The following is a 17,774-nucleotide window of genomic DNA, read 5'->3' as shown; positions in this document are numbered from 1 at the left end:
TCCCCTGCCGCGGCAACGTGGCACTCGGCACAGACAGCAGCGACACGACGGGGCTCGGCCAGGGGTGTTTATTGGGGCGGGGTACGGCGCAGTCTGGGGCTCGGGGACGGGGCGGGGGGCGATGCCGTACGGGGGAGCGCGGCCGGGAGGGCAGCACAGGGGCGTAACGTGAACGGGGCTGGGGCTCGGTGCTCACGGTGGGAACGGGGCACGCGGGGTCTGTGGGGCGGAAGGGCCCCCACCGCTCGTGAGGCTCTCGCCCCACGGCAGGAGCTGGAGCAGCACGGGGCCGGGCCGGATCCCATCGCCGCCGGGAGCTGCAGGAAAAGCTCCCGCAGGGCCGCGCCGGACCCAGGAGCTGCAGGAAGCTCCCACCCTGCCTGCCGAGCGGCAGTCTGAGCGGGGCCGAGCTCCCCCCGAGCCCCCCACGCACCCCCTGCCCCGTAAGGCCCTGGGAGCGGAGCCAGCAGGTCGGCGCTGCTGCAGCCGGCAGGGAAAGCCGGGACACGGAGCTCTGCGACACGGCCAAGCCCTGCCTGGGACACGGAGGGGGAGGCGGTGGCAGCACAGGGGGAGCTCCGGCACGGAGCGTGCCCCCAATTCCAGCACAGCCCGGTGTGGGGCCACGGGGTGACAGCGGGGCCGTGGCTCTGCGCGGTGACCTCGCAGCCTGACCCTGCGGCGCGCAGCCGTCCCGGCAGTGCAGCGCAGCCTCTGCTTTTTCCAGCACAGGAGCACAGCCGCAGCCCTGCACGGCTGACTGCTGAGCACAGCAGTCCTGCTGGGAGCCCCGCGTGCCCACGGGGCCGGCAGGGCGGGAGGCCTCGCCTTGCCCTGCTGCGTGCGCCCCGAGCCAGGGCGGCCCGTGCTGCGGCACCCATGGGCGCGGCCGCCTGGGCTGGGACCGACTGCTGCATCCCACCCGGCCGGAGCGGCACGAAGCACAGGTTTGGCCTGGATCCCTTCCTGCCTGGAGGAAAGGTGCCGTGGGGAAGAGAGGAGTCAGTTCCGCTCCTCCCCGCAGGGAACGGCCGGGAATGCCGCTACGAGAGCCCACGGTGGGTCTGCTGCTGCTCAGCCACATCACCTCGGCTGCATCGTTCTCCCAGGGAGGGCTCGGGGGGGGGTGGGGTGCGGGGCAGCTCCTGGCCCAGGGACCCGCAGTGCAGCACAGCTGGGTCCCGTGAAGCCAGCACAGCTCCCGGCCCGCGCTCCCTACGTGCAGCCGTGCCACACCGAGGGCAGGGCTGCTTTGGGAGGGACCGATCTCAGCTCCACCTGCAGGCAGAATCCCACCCTGCCGGGGCGCAGCGCCGTGCTGGAGGTGGGGGGGTGCCGGCAGCCCAGCTCTCCCTGCTGCAGCCCCACGGCGGCCCGCACGGCTCGCAGCCTACACCTGGCTGTAGCAGAAGATCTCGCTGAGGTCGTAGCCGGTCACTGCAAAGGAGTTTCCCTCGGGGTCACAGAAACAGGCGCCGCAGATCTGGGTGTCGGTGACGCACTCAGCGTGGCAGTGCTCGATCTGCACAGAGGTGTGGAGAGGGGCGCAGTTAAGTAAGCACAGCCCGAGCTGCCTCAGCCTCTGCACCCTACGAACACATCACCTCTGAGCACGGGGCAGGAAGAGGAGCAGAGCTGAGCCAGCAGGACGTGGCTACAGCTGGCCGGTTTGCAGCCCAGGCACCATTCGTTTCCTGCGCCCCACCAGCTGAGGACAAACCTCAGGACTGTGCCAACAGGAGGAGCCGAACCGCTGCAGCAGCTCAGGCTGAGCCCGGCTGGGTTTCCACGCAGCACTTCAGCACTCCGACCCCTCACTGCAGGACGTGTAACCCCACAGCCCCGAGCCGTGGTGCCAACAGGACAGCAGCAGCCCGTGGTGACCCTGCCCGGGATCCCTGCTGCTCGCGCGGTCTCACACTCACCTCAACATCATCAGTGTCCGGGCTCCTGCTGAGCTTCCACACGTGAACAAAGGAGTCCTCCGCACCCGACAGCAGCTGCAGAGGGACAGCGGAGAGGCCGTGGGCACAGTGGGGTGACGCAGCACGGTGTGCTGACCGTGGAGCAGCCCCTGCCCTGCTCCAGGCCCACGAGGCCATACCTTTCCAGTCGCTGGTGCCAGGTCCAGAGCATAGATCCAGCGGGCGTGTGCGCCGACCTGGGCACGCAGGCTGCCCGTGGCTGCCTCGTACAGCCGGATCTGCCCGTTGCCGTAGCCAGCAGCAATGATCCCATTCCAGAGCCTCACAGAGGAGCAGGTCCAGCTGGGCACAAGGGCACGGGTCACCTCCCCCTCCCTGCTGCAGGCCCACACGCAGGGCTGTGCGTCCCCTCCCGGCCCGGCCCACACAAAGCCCTGCAGCGGCCTGGCCGGGCGCATGGGGCATCGCCTCACGGCCAGGACTTACCCAAAGGCTGGGATCCTGTTGAGCAAGGAGAATTCCTCTCCAGAGCTCCACACGCACAGCATCCCGGCATCATCAGCAGTCACCAGGTCCCCGGCCCCATCCTGTGGGGGCAGCTGAGGGTCAGCGGTGCCGTGGGGCAGCCCGTGGCAGAGGGCAGCGAGCAGCCGATGGATGCCAGGCAGAAGCTGCTGCTGCCAGCACACAAAAGCCACAGCCTGCAGCACAACGAGCTTAAAGGTCAACTGCCCACAGAAACTGCTGACATTCTGTGAAAGAGGAAGGCTTAGCCGTGACTGTGTGTGAGAGTTTCAGTTTAAACACGTTTGTGTTTGGCAATGCTAATTACACACAGGGGAAAATTGTGAGAACAATTACTGCATCTCCTCCCTCTGCTTTGCAGCCTCAACACACTTCACCCCGACACGGACGTGCTCTGGGCTTTCACGGCACGGCACCGTCCCTCTCACTGCAGTGCAGAGCAGAGCTGCGTGGTGGAGAGCAGTCAGACGGAGCAGGACGACAGAACAGCTCTCACAAACAAGCTCGATATCCAGGCTAATTGGGAACGAGTTCTAAGCAATTAATTGTTCAAGGGAGTCCCAAACGCAGGGAAAGTTAAACGCACCTAATTAGAGAAAGCGTATCAAAGCGTCCTCACTGGGAAAGATGCAGCCGTTAATGAGGAAGCCAATTAGTGTGTCTGCAGAGGTGTCACACAGAGTGAACCAAAGGAAGCCCCATCCCGATTCCAGGCTGAGCTTCGTAATTGGGCAGAGCTATTCCGTCTGACACGAGAAGGGTCGCTGTGGTGTTGGTGACAGCGTGGTAAGACACCTCCTCCCATCTGCTGAGGGCAGTGAGGGGAAGCGGCGTCTGCCCCCAGAAGGCTCCTGCCCCAGGAGCAGCTCTGCCCTCAGCTTCCCCACCTCCCCAGGCCGTGTGGGCAGAGCTGCAGCCCCGTGCCCCTCAGTGCCCAGGATCCATCCCTGCGCAGATGGGGTGAGATGGGGCAGTGCTCCCCCCTCACCCCGCTGCTCGGGAGGGTCTGTGCCAGTAGCTCCCTGATGGTGGGAACTTGCATTCTGGTGTGTGTTTGTTCACGGCCAGTTTTGCTCGCTTGCTCTCGTTACAAGTCTGGTCTTTAGCTTTCAATAGCTCTTCTGTGTCCTGGCACGCACCCTGATGTATCACTGGGTATTCTCTGGCAATTAGTCACACTCTCACAGTCACTCTTTGTGTGAAAGGGCCTCAGCTCCTCATCCCTGTCAAGATGGTCTCTGCCTCAGCAGTTTGTCTTTCCCAGAATCCAGCCAACCAGGACCGACACTCAGCCACCTACAAAGTGCTGCCTGCAGGCAGCAGGGACCGGGCTGGCCAAGGAGGCCACCATGCCACGTGTTAGGATGGCCCCAGGCAGCCACAGCGCCGAGGGACAGCTGCAGCCCCCTGCCCTCCCCTCCCCCTCATGGCACACTTTGGCCCCAGCAGCTGCTGGCAGCCACACACATACCGGTGCCCGGCCCAGCTCGGCAGCGATGTCGGTGATGGCGTCGTGGTGCTCCTTCAGGACCTCACTCACCGTGATGTTGGTCCCTTTGGGGGGGATGTCGAACACCAGCACCATCCCAGAGGACATCCCTGCAGAAGGACCACAGCAGAGGAGGTGTTCGGCAGGGACGCTGCTGTCCTGCTGTCCCACCAGCCAGCCCCCAGCCCACACTGTCTGCAGCCACACTACACTCTCTCCCAGGCCCCGTGCCTGCGTGAGGATCGCTCACACAGAGCAGTTCCCTGCAGGAGCCACGAGGTGAGCACAGCTCCTTCGGCCGTCACCACGTCACCCCGCTTCACCCAGGGCTACACGAACGCCACCTGGTGCAGCCCTGCCCGCTCTTCCTCCCAGTGCTTCACTCACCCACGCAGATGAAGCGCTCTCCTGCTGCAGAGATCCCTCGGGCAAACACGGCTTGTGCTGAAAGGGAACCAGGAGCTGCTTGCAGCCTGCAGCAGCTCACAGCACGCGGGGACCTGGCGCAGCGGTGTGATTCACCGGGATGCTGGTGTGAGCACCATCCCTGCTGCTGGCCCCGCAGATGCCACAGTGGGTCCCCATCCACTCACCCCAAGCCCACACTGTGCCTGGACAGTGGAGCTGGGGTGACGCAGAACCTCCTCCAGACCCTTCTGCTAAGCTGCTGAGTGGCCCTGGCCTGGCTCAGTCCAGCCTGGACACGGGAGCAATGCTGTGGGTGTCTCCGGCCAGCAGGAACCGGGCTGCACGACAGGAACGCTCGGTCTCACAGCCCTGGGAAGAGTGGGTAGAGGGCCCAGGGGCTCCTCGCTGCGCTCCTGCTGTGGGATTTACCTGGAGGGTGCTCTGCGACATCCAGTGCGTGCCAATACACCATGATGGATCCATCTGACTCATACATCTGGAAAGAGAAAAAAAAGACAAATGAGGCCTGGACGGTGGCAAAGCTCCTACAGCCTTGTGCCCACTGCTGCCCCAAGGGATCTCCAGCAGTGCTCTGATTACACAGCCCTGAGCCCAGCTGCCACCTTCCCAGTGCTGTGAGTGTTTGTCACCCCGTGCAGGAGAACGCCTCACCTGGATGCCTTTCTGACAGGTCAGCACCAGCAGGATGCGTGCCGGCAGGACACACCAGGCAGCCTGGAAGGAAGCACAGCTCAGCATTGGACCAGCAGCCCTGGCTGCTCCCCCAAAGCTGCCCGCAGCCCTGTGTTTTTGGCTCCTGTTGAACGTGGCAGGAGACGGGCTTGCATCATCCTCTGAGACCTTTCCAAGCCTCTCCAGGAGGCTCCTTCCCTCCCATCTCTGGAGTCGGACTCAGCGGTCCCTACGGGTCCTTTCCAACTCGAGATGTTCTGTCTGCACATCCCCGTAACTCGGACACTGTGGGCTCCCACCTCCGTCCCAGCAGTGCCCCACTACGTCCTGCAGCAGGGAGGGCTCTTCCTCTCCCCGTCGCCGCACCACCTCCGCTCCACCGCCGCCGCACCACCGCCGCCGCTCAGCACCGGCCGGGCCATGTGGTGCACGGCTCACCCGCCTGCAGCAGCGTGGAGCTGCCAAGAGCGCCGCGCCAAGGGCCGAGCGAGCGCCGCCCCGGGCTGCCCGCAGGGAAACCGGAGCGCGGCCCGAGGTCACGGTGACCGCCTGCCGCCCGCTGTCACGGTGCCACCACACGGAACCCGGCCTCCCCCAGGGCCCTCTCGGCACCCCGCCCGGCTCGTCCCAGCTCCGCTCGGGGATGGCGGCCCGGCCCGCGCCGAGGGGCAGTGCGAGGGTCTCACCTGCGTGACGAGAGAGGCCCCGCCGCCCGCCCGGGCCTGCAGCTGCCGTTGGGCGCAGCCCGCCGCGTCCCCCCCCGCGCTGACCACCGTGACGGTGGGGCCGTGCACGGCGCCGAGGCAGGCGACCGGCTTGTGGGGCGGGCGGAGCACGCTCAGGTTGTTGTACAGCGCCGAGGAGCTGCTGCGCAGCGCGATGCTCTTCTCTCGGCGGTACATGGCGGCCCGCGGCGGTCCCGCAGGTCCGTGCTCCCGGGGACTGGCTCCCGCCCTGCCCCGATCCCGGTCCCGGGCCCCGTCCCCCACCCCGGCTCCGCGGCTCAGCCGCTGCCCGCCGTAACCATGGAGACGGCGGCGCCGAGTGATGACGTAAAAGAGAGGCGCGCAGAGACGACGCCCTCACAAAGCGCCGAGATTCGGGACCGGCGTTGCCGTGGAGACCGAGACGCCGTCCGGCGGGGAGGGGTGAGCGGGGCGGGCGGCGGTCCGGGGGGGGGGGTCTGGAGGGCACCGAAAGGGTCTGAGGTACCGAGGGGAGGTGGGGAGGCTGGCAGCTGGGCCGGGCCGGGCCGGGGGGGCGCGCAGCCCGGTCCCGCCGCCTCCAGCCCCGCGGCCGCCGTGTCCCCGTGCAGGCCATGGCCTCCCGCGAGCGCGCGGCCGTTCCCCGGCAGCGCGGGGACAAAACGCGGACCCCCAGCGCCGCTCCCCCGGACGCGGTCCCCGGGCGGCTGTGCGAGGCGCAGTGGCTGTCCGTGCTGGCGGCCGAGGAGCGGGACGACGCCGTAGGGGACGTCGTGGCCGAGCTGCTGGGAGCCGTCGCGGAGCGCTGCTTCCGGGCCGAGCTGTCCCGGCAGGTGGGAGGCACGGCCGGGCCGAGCGCGGCGGCTGCGTGGGGGGCTGTGGGCGCCGAGTGGGCGTCACAGCGCCGACGTGCGGCCCCGTGTCCGCAGTGCGCGCCCTTCGCGGTGGACTGGGCGAGGGCTGAGCTGCTGCAGGCGGTCGCGTGGCGCTTCCTGGTGCGGGATGAGGGCGACGCGGCGCCGGAGGCGGCGGGCGCGTGGCGGGAGGACGAGGAGCCCCTGCCGTGTGCCGACGACGCCTGGGCTGAGGGCGCAGTGCCCGTCCTGCCCGCGTGTCCGACCCCAGCGCACGGAGAGGTGATGCGCCCTTTCCCCCCCCACCCTCGGCACCGGGGGTTTCTGTTCTCCTTGCGTGTGGGGCCAGGATGGGGCAGTCAGCTGACCCCGATGGGACACCACAGCCCAGCCCTAAGCAGCCCTGCTTTGCCCTTTCCCAGGGAGGCTGGAGGCTGTGCTCTGCACCCCCGGCCCCACTGCTGTCCCTGTACTCTGTCCAGGTCTCCGGCACCGGCACGGATGCTGTCCCATCCGAGGCTGAGGGCGGCAGTGTGTCAGCGCCTCCCCCCTCCACTGTTGGCTCAGGACGAGGTGCTCGATGCTCCCCAGCCCTCCGAAGGAGTATCGGGCGGCTCCCCTATGCCAGCCCTGCTGCCGGCCCTGCTCAGCCCCGGCACAGCACAGCCCCGGCGCCCGCCTGCCATCAAACACCCGAAGTCACAGGTGTGGGCGGAGGTCAGTGATGCAGTAAAAGCTGATGGGCACAAAGTGCCACAGCCTCCCTTCTGCAGCGACCTGGTGAAGATCACGGCATGGAGATCTCCGCTCAGTAAGGTGAGGGCGTGTGATAGGCGCAGCACCGCCCCGGGCACCGCTCAGCTGGAGCCCCCCATGCGCTGGATCCAGCCCCAGGTGGAAGTGTTGGACCCGGGCACAGAGACCAGGCGGCAGCCACGTCCCCTCCGGCACCGGCGGGAGTCTCGTGGCCCCTCTGGGCAGAACATGGGGCTGGGTGGCTCATGCTCCCCCCGAGGGCCGGCGGCTATGGGGGCTCCACGGCTCCTACCGCCCATCCTGGGGGCCCAGCAGCCCAGCAGCTCCCAGTCCCCGGTGCTGGGCTCCTTACTGGGCACCGTCCAGCTGGCACCTGGCGTCACCATCAGGCACGGAGGCAGCGAGGGGCACAGGCTCTGCCTCCCTGTGCGCAGAGAGGATGCGGAGGAGGAGACGGGAGAGGCCAAACGGGACCTGAGGCCGCTCCGCCCCACTGTGCCCTTCCCTGCCATCACAGTCAGCCAGGTCCCCAGCGATGGCACACCTTGAATACAGTAGAGTCCAACACCTCCTGGCTGTGGGTCTGAGTGCGGTGTGGGATGAGAGCTCCCTCTGCTCGGGGCCAACCCTGCGCCATCCTTGTCCTGGGGCATCACGGTGCCTCCGCTCCTCACTATGGGCACGGTGGGTGCCGGCTGCCAACCCCCTGCTTTTGGCAGCCCCCATAGCATTAAGGTGAAGGAATGCTTGGGGTCTGTAGGCAAACATCAGTTTCAGTGGAAGCTCTCAGCAGATCGGATCTGCTGCGGGGGTTGGCCCTCCCACAGCCACAGCCACCCCCGCTCTGTGGTTTCATGGGAAATCCAGGTGAGCCTTTCACCTCTCAGCAACTGCAAGGGAAAAAAGAGAAGGAAGAGATGGAGAGGCAGAGAGGTCAGCAGTCCCAGACCCAGTGTCAGACCTGCTGGTGGGGGTGTTTGGTGCAGAGAGATCCCCCAGACTTGTGTGTGCCCCTATTTATCGGCCCCTGTCCCTGGGCTTCTGGACCCTTCTCAAACCCCAGTTCCAGGGGTGGCTGAGATCAGCTGGGGGAAGCCGAGGTGCTTGCTGTGGCTTTCCTGTCCCTCAGGGCCCTCTTTGAGCTCACAGCAATCACTTGGGGCTCATCTGCTACGCTGGTGCTGCTGGCTGCACTGAGGCCACCACCGTGATGGCATGTGAGCTCCCATGCCACCAGGGCCTGCTGCTGGCTGCTGCCCTGAGCAGTGCTGCATCTCGGGGCTGGGAAACTTCTACCCAGCGCCGATGTGTTCCGCATGCTGCCACTGGGTGCTGCATACTGCTGATGGGCTCTGTGTGCTGCTGATGGGCACTACAGGCATGGCACCAGCAGGGGCTGCAGTGAAACTGTGCGCTCACTGTGCAGCGATGCTGGGGAGCACGGCGGGACAGGACTGCTGCAGGGCTGTTTGGTGGCCCTGGCAGCACCTGGCTGCAGCGGTGCCCCAACTTTGGAGCAGTTTATGGCTGCAGTGGTCCAGGTGATGCTTAGGGTCAGCTCTGCTGGGGCAGGAGATCACCAGTGGGGAAAGGGGAGATGTATATGGAGAAGAGTGGCAGCGTTGGCCATGCCCGGTGCAGGAAGCATCGCCGCTGCATGCCTCTAGAGGGGAATACCACTGGAGCTGATAGAAGGAGCAGAAGAGGTCCATGGGAAGAGCTGTGCCCGCATCCCCAGGATGGAACCTCCAGTGGAGTCTGCACTGCTGGAATGGAGCGGGCAGGGGGCACTCACCCCCTGCAGCCTTGGGGAGCCTCTCCAGCAGGCTCCGGACACATGGGTGAGCAGCCCGGGGTGTCCTCTGGGACGAGGTGTGCTCAGCCCTCTCAGTCTGCTCATCCTGCTCTCCTGCCCTCACTGCCCATCTCTGTTGCGTGTCCGGGGGCCAAGCTGCTGCTGCCTGCCCCTGCTCTGTGCTCCAGCAGCGGTGGAGCTGCTGCTGGGGGATCAGGAAGGAACTGCGTGGTGCCACGGCTGCGGGGCTGGGCCAACATCCTCAGCTGGACTCTGTCCCCCGGCCACAGCCATGGAGCTGCCGAGCTTCTGCAGCCACCCGCTCTGGTTTGTGCTGGCATTGCTGCTGGGGATGCTCCTCTGGGCCACAAGAAGACGTGCCTGGGACCCACGCAAGTGTCCCACCGACCTGACCGGCAAGACGGTCATCGTCACCGGAGCCAACAGCGGTGAGAGGGCCTCGGTGGCACCGGAGGGCTGCGGGGCTGCGAGGGGCCGCGGGGCATCAGGTGCTGCGCCGTGGGACGGGCAGATGCAGGATGTGGGTGATGTGTGGGGCTGCGTGGTGCTGTGGGGCGGCTCGTGGGCTCGTGGGGCCGTGCTCTCCTGCTGCCGGCCCCGCTCCGGTGGCGCTGATGGCTGCAGGAGAGGCGGCTGATGGCCCCCGGGCTGTGCGCGTTGTGCTCCCGCTGCCCCGCGCTCTGCCCCGCGCTCACCGCCTGCCGTGTGCTCGGCGAGCTGTGCCCATCAGTGCCGCTGCCCGGAGCCGCTCCGCCTCTCCGCGTGCCCGGTAACCCCAGGCGGCCGCGCGGTTGGACTCTGCCCCTGCCAGGTCAATGACCGACAGCCAAGGCCACCGCCCATCCCTGCACTGCCTCGGCCCTGAGCTGCGCGCTGCGGATTGGGCTCACCGCTCCCACCGCTGTCCCTCGGTGCAGCACGGGGCCGCGTGTTGGGCTACCGCCGGTGTGTGTCACCGGCGTGCCCCGCTGTGCTCGGGGCTGCACGCGTTCTGGGGCCCATCCCACCCCCATCGGTTCCTGCCACGCGGCGCACCCGCACACAGCCGTGCCGGCGCCGTGCCGTCGTGCGGGCTCCTGGGCTGCGCCCTGCCCCGTGCTCCGGGCACGCTGCAACGAGCTGCCCCCCCGGCTCCTTCCCGCACCCCGCGGCAGCTCCATCCCCGTCCTGCCCCCTCAACACCCCGCTTCTGCCCCGTGCCGACACCCGCCGCTCCCGAGCCGAGGTGCCCTCGGTTTGATGCTGAGCTCCCGGCAGTGCCGGCACGGGGACCCCGCCGCCACCCTGCCCCGTGCCGGGGCTGCCCCCCCCGGAGGGCACGGATCCCACGGGCTGCGAGTGGGCGCCCGCGCTGTGCGTTACAGGGATCGGAAAGTGCGTGGCCATGGACCTGGCCCGCAGGAACGCCCGCACCATCCTGGCGTGCCGGAGCCGGGAGCGCGGCCAGGCGGCAGCGGAGGAGATCCGGGCGGCCACCGGCAACCCCAACGTGGTGCTGCGCCTGCTGGACAGCAGCTCGCTGGCCTCGGTGCGCGCCTTCGCCCGGGAGGTGCTGCGGGAGGAGAAGCGTCTGGACGTGCTGGTGAACAACGCCGGCGTCACCGGTACGCCCCGCGCCCGCCGCCGCCCCGCTGCGGTCCCACCGCGGCCCCGCGGCACCGCGCGCCTCTTGCAGGGCTGCCCTTCGCGCTCACGCCCGAGGGTTTGGAGCGGACCTTCGCCACCAACTACCTGGGCCCGTTCCTGCTCACCAACCTGCTGCTGGGTGAGCTGAGGGCTGCGGGGTGGGCGCGGGGGCCGCCGGGCCGGGGGGGGTCCCGGGGCTGCCCCTCTCATCCCCCGCTCCGCGCAGATCTGATGAAGGCGTCGGCGCCCGCCCGCATCGTCACCGTCTCGTCCTTCCGGCACAGCGCGGGCACCGCTGACTGCCGATTCCTCACCGGGCGGGCGCGGCCCAACAGCTTCGACCACATCTACAACAGCACCAAACTGATGAACGTCCTCCACACCGCCGAGATGGCGCAGCGCCTGCAGGGCACGGGTGGGTGATGTGCCGTGCCGTGCCGCGCCGCGCCGCGCCGTGTTGTGTTTGCCCTGCTGTGCCGTGCCATACTGCACTGTGCCCTGCTGTGCCGTGCCATGCCACACCATGCCATGCTGTGCCACGCCGTGCTATGCTATGCCCTGCTGTGCCCTGCTGGACCATGCTGTGTTGTGCCACGCCGCGCTGTGCCCCTGTTGCATTTGGCTGCGGGCTCCCAGGCGCAGCAGCACCCCAGGGCTGCCCGCCCATTCCAACTGCACTGCAGTGCCGCGGCTCAGGGCCTACAGGGGCGGCTGCAGGGGCTGCAGCCCTTTAGGAATGCCCCAGGACCCCCATGGACACGGGCTCGGGGATGGCTGCATCCCTGCGAGAGTGCACCAGCGGGGTCGGGGCCTTTCCTGCTGCCCCGGCCGGGTGCGTGGCCTCAGCCCCACTTCTCTGGGGCCGTCCCGCTGCCCACGGGCTCCTGCTTGGCACGGGGGGGATCTGCCCGCTGTGGGGCAGTTGGTGACGGTGCCGCCGGGCAGGGGTGACCGCCAACAGCCTGAACCCCGGCGTGGTGAGCACCGGCATCATGCGCAACTTCAGCTTGGTGGTGCGCGGCCTCTTCTTCCTCATCAGCCCCTTCATCAAGGTGAGCGGGGCCGTCCCCGGCGGCGGATGGGGCTCCGGGTGGGCAGAGGGCGGGGAGGAGGGGGGGGGCGGTGGGGATGAGGGGGCGGTGCCTCCGCTCTGCCCTTACCGCCCCCCGGCAGTCGGCGGAGCAGGGGGCCGTCAGCACCATTTACTGCGCCGTGTCGGAGGAGGTCTCGGGCATCTCCGGGAAGTACTTCGACAGCGATTGCAGCCTCACGCTGCCCTCCGCGGCCGCCCGGGATGCCGGGCTGGCCCGCAAGCTTTGGGAGGAGTCGGAGCGGCTGACGGGGCTGAGCTCGTAGGGTGGGCGGCCCCGAGCGCCCCCCCCCCGCTAGGAGCCGGGACGGGGCAGAGAGGGAGCGAGCGGCCGCTGTGTTAAGTGCTTTATTAAAGGCTTCGATGTGAGCGCTACTCCCAGGCGATGTCCAGGTCCAGCCGCTGCTTCCGCACGGCCTGCAGGAAGCCGTCGTAGTCGCGGCGGTGCACATCGCGGCAGCGGGACACGTCGAGGCGGCGCAGGCGGCCGTCGGAGGCCAACAGCAGCCGCACGGTGCGCCCCGACACGCGGCTCTCGACCAGCGAGAGCTCCTGCAGCTCCTGCAGCGGCGGCCCCGGCGCCGTCAGCACCGTCTCGAACACGGAGTCCAGCGGCAGCGCGATGCCGAGCAGGCGCAGGCTCTGCAGGCGCGGGGAGCGGCACAGCAGCGACGCCAACGTGGCGCGCAGCAGCAGCCCGTGGGGCGCCGGGACGGGGCCGGGCAGCGCCAGGGAGAAGCTCCGCAGGCGGGGCAGACCGCGGGGCAGCAGCTCCGTGTCCCACCGCGGCGGCTCCTCGGGCGGCTCGGCGTCGGGGCGGCCGCGCGGCGGGGGCAGCAGCTCCGCGCTGAAGTCCCGCAGGTTGGGGCAGCAGCCGAGCAGCGCGCACAGGGCGAGCTCGTCCTCCAGGAGGAAGCCGTGCAGCGCCAGGGTCTGCAGCCGCGGGCCCACGCCGCGTGCCAGCGGCAGCGCCTCGCACAGCGCCCGGCCCCGCGGCCCCGCACACGACAGCCCCAGCCGGGCCAGGCGGCCCCAGCGCGGCAGCGCGTCCCAGCCGTCCGTCGGGCCGTCCCCGAGGCACGCGGACACCTCCTCGGCGTCGGGACAGACGGCGCGGGCGGCCGGCAGCTCGGGCTCCGTCAGCTCCTCCAGGCGCCGCAGGGGCAGCGCGAGCGGAGGGCCGCCGCGCCGCCGCGCCAACTCCCGCAGCGACGGGAAGCCGTCGGCGTCGGCGTCGCCGTCGAGCCGCCCCGCGTGCAGGAGGCCGAGCGCGGCCGGCACGTCGCCGTGCGCGAGCACCTCCAGCAGCGGCAGCGCCAGCAGCACGAAGGCCAGCGCCGACACCGCGTCGCCCCCCGCCGGCTCCAGGCCGCGCGCCAGGAGGACGCGGAGCGCCGGGCAGCCCGGGGTCCGTTCCAGCGGGTCGTAGGCCAGGTGCCGCAGGGCGCGCGGCGTCACCTTCCTGCAGCGGGACACGTCCAGCTCCCGCAGGCGGCGGCAGGAGGAGCCCACGGCCGCCAGCACCTGCACGTTGGCCTGCGTCTCCGCCAGCCCCAGGCGGCTCAGCAGGGGCAGCTCCTCCGCCAGGTCCACCAGCACGTCCGCCGACAGCCGGCTGCAGCCGTGCAGGTCCAGCGCGCTCAGGCTCTGCGCCCACAGACGAAGCTGCGTCAGCAGAGCCCGCGGTGCCCCCCGACGCCCACAGCTCAGGACGCTGCAGCGCCGCCCCACGGCCCGGTGCAGCAGACGGCCCTGTGCCCAAGCGGTGCTGGGATGGGAAGGCCAGCCCTCCTCGTCCCCTCCCTGATGTCCCACAGCAGCCGCCAGACCCTGCCTCGTGCAATGCCAACTGGGTCCGCTCACAGCCCCACAGCGGGCGCCCCCCGCCACGCAGCCCAGCCCCGCTCACCTTGCAGCGCACGGTGATGAGCTGCCCGATGGCGTTGCTGACCAGGCTGGGGCAGTACCGCAGGCTCAGCTCCTGCAGGTGGGGCAGCAGCAGCAGATGCAGCGCAGCACGCGACAGGCGGCGGCTCTCGCCCAGCAGCCGGATGAGGTCCTGCACCAAACTGCCGGCTGTGGGCAATGCGGGTCAGCAAACAGCACTGCCTGCCTGCCTGCCTTCCTCCTCCTCCTCCTCCTCCTCCACCCCCACGGCTCACCCAGGTCGTTGAAGGGCCCCATGACGAAGCGGAAGCTGTACTCGTCCAGGTAGTTCTCGCTGTAGTCCTTCACCCACACGCTCTGCATGTGCTGCACCAAACTCTGCAGGCAGAGGCTGCCCAGCGCCGGCACCGCCTTCCTCCGGGGCATCGGCAGCTGCAGGGAAACGAACGGCTGAGCGCAGGGCCGGGCCGGGCCGGGCCTCGTCTGGGTGCATTTGGGCACGTCTGCGAAGCCAACGGGTGCTGCTGCCCGGCTGCGGGCTGCACGGCGCTCAGCGATACCGCCGGCACGGAGCCACAGCGGCCGCACACACAGCGTCCGGGCGGGCCCGGCCGTCCCCGGGCAGCGGGACCCGCAGCGCAGCCCCCGTCGGCCGTCGGGCTGACAGCGGCCGTCAGCGCGGCTCCCCGCGCCGATCCCCGCGGCGCTGCCGGGCGCCCCCTCGTCGTCAGCGGCGGCCCGGACGGGGACGGTGGGCAGCCGCGTGCGGTGACCTCGGAGCCCCTTCCGACCCCAACGAGCGCGCGGTTCTCCCAGCAGCTCCGGGACGGGACGGGACGGGCAGCGGGCGGGGAAGCTCAGAACGGCACGGAGCCGTTCGCTGCCGGACTGCCGCGCGCCGCGGCTCCGGGATGGTGCGCGTGGGACCGGCGGCGGCCGCGGGGCGGACCCATCCCGACCCCCCGGCGGAGCGCGCCCGGAGCTGCGGGGGACCCCGGCGGGGACTCTTACCGGCTGCGCCCGGCCCGGCCCGGCTCGCTTCCTCCTTCCGCCCGGCCCCGCCCCCACAGGGCAGCGCCCCGCGCCCGACCGCGCCCCGTCCCGTCCCGTCCCGTCCCGTCCGTCCCGTCCCGCCGCCCGCACCGCGGGGCGCCCCCACGCCCGGCCGGCGTCACTCTGCTCAGTGCGCATGCGCGCAGCCGCCGGGGCCCTTCCGCCTTCCCGCTCCCGGGCTGTCCGCAGCCGCGCCGCTCCGCGGGGCCGCCCCGTCAGCTGTGCCGGCCGTCAGGCGCGGGGAGGGGCAGCCCGAGGGGTCCTCAGCGGGGGCTTCGCGGCCGGGCGGCGGCTGTGGGCCTTCAGAGCGGGGCCGGGCGCGGCGCGGGGCGGCGGCGCTGAGGTACGGGCGGCGGGGGAGGGGAAGGAGAGAAAGGGCGGAGGAACGGCGGCGTCGTTGGGCTCCGGGCCGTGGGGCGATCCGGGCGCGGCCGCTCCGTCACCCCGCGGTGGCCGAACTGAGGGCCGCTCCGGGCGGGGCGGACATCGGACGGAGCTGCGGCGCTCCCGGCGCGGCGCGGGGCGGAGCGGAACGGAGCGGCGCGGGGGGACCTCAGCGCTGCCGATGAGCGCCCGGAGGGAGGGGGGGCGGCGGCCTCGGGGGGCGCCGGGGGGGCGGGCGGTGTCAGAACGGCTCCGGGTCCGGTGCAGCCCCGGCCCTGCGGGTGTCGGCGGGTGGACGGGGGGAGCTCGGAGGTCTTTTCCGGCTGTAACGGCTGCGGGGTTCAGCAGCGGGACGGGGCGCCCTCAGCCCGGTGGGCGGCGGCACGAAGCCGGAATGACGGCCCGAAGTTCCGCGCTGCGCCGGGCGGGCCGAGAGCGGGCAGAGGGGAACGCGGTGGGGTTCAACGCGGGCAGCGCCGGGCTGTGCGGGGGAGGGGCGGCTGCGGGGACAGCGCGGGGGGGCCGCGCTGCTGGGAGGAGCGGAGGGGACTGCGGGTCCCGGCGGCCGGCAGGGCGCCCCGGTGGCCCAGAAGGCCCGCGGTTCCCTGCGGTGCGGGCACAAAGTATGGCCAGCAGGGCAGCGGGGTGCTCGGCCCTCTGCTCTGCCGTGGGGGGAACACATCTGCAGCACTGCGCCCACTGCGGGGCTCCCCAATTCAGGGCAGACCCCCGCAGAGCTGCTGGGGGCCTGGAGCACCTCCTGATGGGGACAGGCTGAGAGCCCCGGGGCGGTGCATCTGGAGGAGAGAAGGCTGAGGGGATCTGAGCGGCGCTGGTGCGGATCTGCAGGGCAGGGGATGGGCTGGGCTCTGCTTGGTGGTGCCCAGTGCCAGCACAGGGGCAGCGGGCACAGCCTGCAGCCCGGGGAGCTCCGTGCGGCCGTGAGGAACAACTGCTGTGCTGTGCTGTGCTGTGCTGTGAGGGGGCACAGCCCTGGCACAGAGCACAGGGGCTGTGGGGTCTCCTTCCTGGAGAGACCCAAACCCACCGGGATGCTTTGTGTGCAGCTGCTGTGGGGAACGGGCTGGGGGTGGGACTGGGGGAGCCCCAGAGGTCCCTCGCAGCCCCTACAGCTCTGTGAGCCATCGCCTGTCTGCATTCAGCACGGTGCAGCTCTCTGCCCTCAGCCTCCAGCAGGGAGGACTGCCCTTAGCACTGGACGCAGTGCTGTGTTTTCCTTTACTGAAGATGCTGCCAAGGTCTTTCCGTGTGACCTTGGGCAGATTTCTTTCTCTCTCTCCTCCCTCAGCTCTCTGACGTGAGGCGGTGGCTGCGACCTCCTTCCCAGGGAGGCTCCCTGCCAAATTACCGTGAGGCACTCAGAGGTTCCTTTGGAGCTACTGGGGGGGGCTGTCAGCAGTTCAGTGTTTATTGTTTCTGCTCCTGCTATTCTAAGCAGAAGGGAGGCTGCAGGAGCTGCTGGGCTGGAAGCTGAGCTTCCCTTGGCGGGCAGCACCGTCCCAGTGCAGCACAGAACAGAAGCAATGAACAGCGGTGGCCGTTGCAGAGCTTGCAGCAGGGAAGCAGAGCAGGCACGCACTCACAGCTGTGCTCAGTGTGTCTGGGGCAGTGGGAGCCCAATGGGGCGGGTGGGCTCGTGCTGCAGTGATGGGGGGAGGGAGGGGGTGAGCGGAGAGCACTGACCTGTCCCTGCTGGGCTGCGGTGTCCTCTGCTCCACGGTGCTGTGCTGCATCGCTGGCAGTCCTGGCAGTTTGCTTTCAGCTGGAGGAAAGCCTTCCCTGCGTGCTGTGAGGTGCAGAGCTGTGTGCCCGCTGTGCCCCCCGGCTTTGTTGCGGCGCTGCTCGGCTCTGCTGGAGTTGTGCTGCAGCCGTGCATGGCGCAGACTCACAGAGCTGCCCGCAGGGTCCTAAAGCCCGCAGCTGTGCTGGGGGCTGCGCTGCTCGCCCAGCTCTGCTGGCTCAGCTTTAGGTGGTGTGGGGTCCAGAAACCTCTCCTTGCTGCTCTTCTGTATGGGACGCCGTTACCAATGAGAACGTTAATGAGGGTGTTCAGTGGTCTGGCAGGTTTTCTCTGTGTTATTGGACTCATAGACGTGGCTGTATGGGACAGAGGAGCGTGGCTGTCTGCCTGCACTGCTGGGGTAGGAGAGCTGCGGAGCAGAGCACCTCTGGATCTCGTGGTGTCCTGGGGCAGAGCTGAGCCCGTCCTGTGGGATGGTGGTGGTGCTGTGGGGTGCAGAGCTCGGAGAGGAGCGCACAGCTCCGGAGCAGACAGACTGCAGGCGCTCAGGAGGGGCCGCAGGAGCCCAGGCCGGGTCAGCAGCAGCTGTGTGTGACTCAGAGCTCCATTCAAAGAGTCCTGAGCTCAGCGGCCTCGTCGGGATTTTGTACCAATGCCATAAAGTCAGAGCCCCGAAGTGCTGCCCTTGGGATCCTTTTCTGTGCAGAAGGGTGCAGGAAGAGGAAACCCCTTAGCAAAGAATCACAGAATGGCCTGGCTTGCAAAGGCCCACAGTGCTCATTGAGTTCCAACCCCCTGCTGT

At 69.3% G+C, this 17,774-nt stretch overlaps 5 protein-coding genes across 12 annotated transcripts in view; 3 read left to right on the top strand and 2 right to left on the bottom strand.

Annotated features, from left to right (window-relative positions):
- Positions 1–54: 54 nt before the first annotated feature.
- Positions 55–6,076, bottom strand: WDR54 (WD repeat-containing protein 54). Its single transcript, XM_004949845.4, has 9 exons — positions 5,727–6,076; positions 5,020–5,082; positions 4,777–4,843; positions 4,327–4,383; positions 3,922–4,049; positions 2,412–2,512; positions 2,105–2,267; positions 1,926–2,000; positions 55–1,522 (listed from the first exon to the last, which is right to left on the bottom strand). Exons 1-9 carry the CDS (start codon positions 5,940–5,942, stop codon positions 1,391–1,393), a joined length of 1,002 nt encoding a protein of 333 aa, XP_004949902.2. The 5' UTR covers positions 5,943–6,076; the 3' UTR covers positions 55–1,390.
- C4H2orf81 (chromosome 2 open reading frame 81) lies at positions 5,902–7,921 on the top strand. The gene is made up of 4 exons (XM_015301326.4): positions 5,902–6,188; positions 6,356–6,577; positions 6,674–6,880; positions 7,081–7,921. The coding sequence occupies exons 1-4, from the start codon at positions 6,066–6,068 to the stop codon at positions 7,321–7,323; spliced, it is 795 nt and encodes a 264-aa protein (XP_015156812.2). The 5' UTR covers positions 5,902–6,065; the 3' UTR covers positions 7,324–7,921.
- A 331-nt stretch (positions 7,922–8,252) lies between these two features.
- On the top strand, positions 8,253–12,261 carry LOC107056277 (retinol dehydrogenase 12). Of its 3 annotated transcripts, XM_040700127.1 has the most exons (8): positions 8,253–8,895; positions 8,996–9,195; positions 9,440–9,598; positions 10,535–10,774; positions 10,846–10,935; positions 11,023–11,211; positions 11,742–11,848; positions 11,970–12,261. In XM_040700127.1, the coding sequence occupies exons 1-8, from the start codon at positions 8,582–8,584 to the stop codon at positions 12,150–12,152; spliced, it is 1,482 nt and encodes a 493-aa protein (XP_040556061.1). In that variant the 5' UTR covers positions 8,253–8,581; the 3' UTR covers positions 12,153–12,261. The 3 variants fall into 3 exon arrangements, with proteins under 3 accessions (XP_040556061.1, XP_025006229.2, XP_046797244.1); XM_025150461.2 differs by having other exon boundaries at positions 8,253–9,195; XM_046941288.1 differs by lacking the exons at positions 8,253–8,895; positions 8,996–9,195 and having other exon boundaries at positions 9,435–9,598.
- Positions 12,221–17,116, bottom strand: LOC107056275. 3 transcript variants are annotated; one of them, XM_015301325.3, is made up of 4 exons: positions 16,915–17,116; positions 14,049–14,205; positions 13,796–13,962; positions 12,221–13,533 (listed from the first exon to the last, which is right to left on the bottom strand). In XM_015301325.3, exons 2-4 carry the CDS (start codon positions 14,197–14,199, stop codon positions 12,259–12,261), a joined length of 1,593 nt encoding a protein of 530 aa, XP_015156811.2. In that variant the 5' UTR covers positions 14,200–14,205; positions 16,915–17,116; the 3' UTR covers positions 12,221–12,258. The 3 variants fall into 3 exon arrangements, with proteins under 3 accessions (XP_015156811.2, XP_040556059.1, XP_046797243.1); XM_040700125.2 differs by lacking the exon at positions 16,915–17,116 and adding an exon at positions 14,785–15,124; XM_046941287.1 differs by lacking the exon at positions 16,915–17,116 and having other exon boundaries at positions 14,049–14,983.
- DCTN1 (dynactin subunit 1) overlaps positions 15,096–17,774 on the top strand; it is a 42,288-nt gene continuing 39,609 nt past the window's right edge. For 3 of the 4 annotated variants that reach the window (XM_046940295.1, XM_015301316.4, XM_040699086.2), the window contains exon 1: positions 15,131–15,169. The gene's annotated coding sequence lies outside the window, so the exon portion shown is untranslated. 4 annotated transcript variants of the gene reach the window in all.

The sequence above is a fragment of the Gallus gallus genome, chromosome 4, assembly GCF_016699485.2.
Source record: "Gallus gallus isolate bGalGal1 chromosome 4, bGalGal1.mat.broiler.GRCg7b, whole genome shotgun sequence".
Taxonomy (NCBI): domain Eukaryota; kingdom Metazoa; phylum Chordata; class Aves; order Galliformes; family Phasianidae; genus Gallus; species Gallus gallus.
This window is presented reverse-complemented; position numbering and strand designations above follow the sequence as displayed.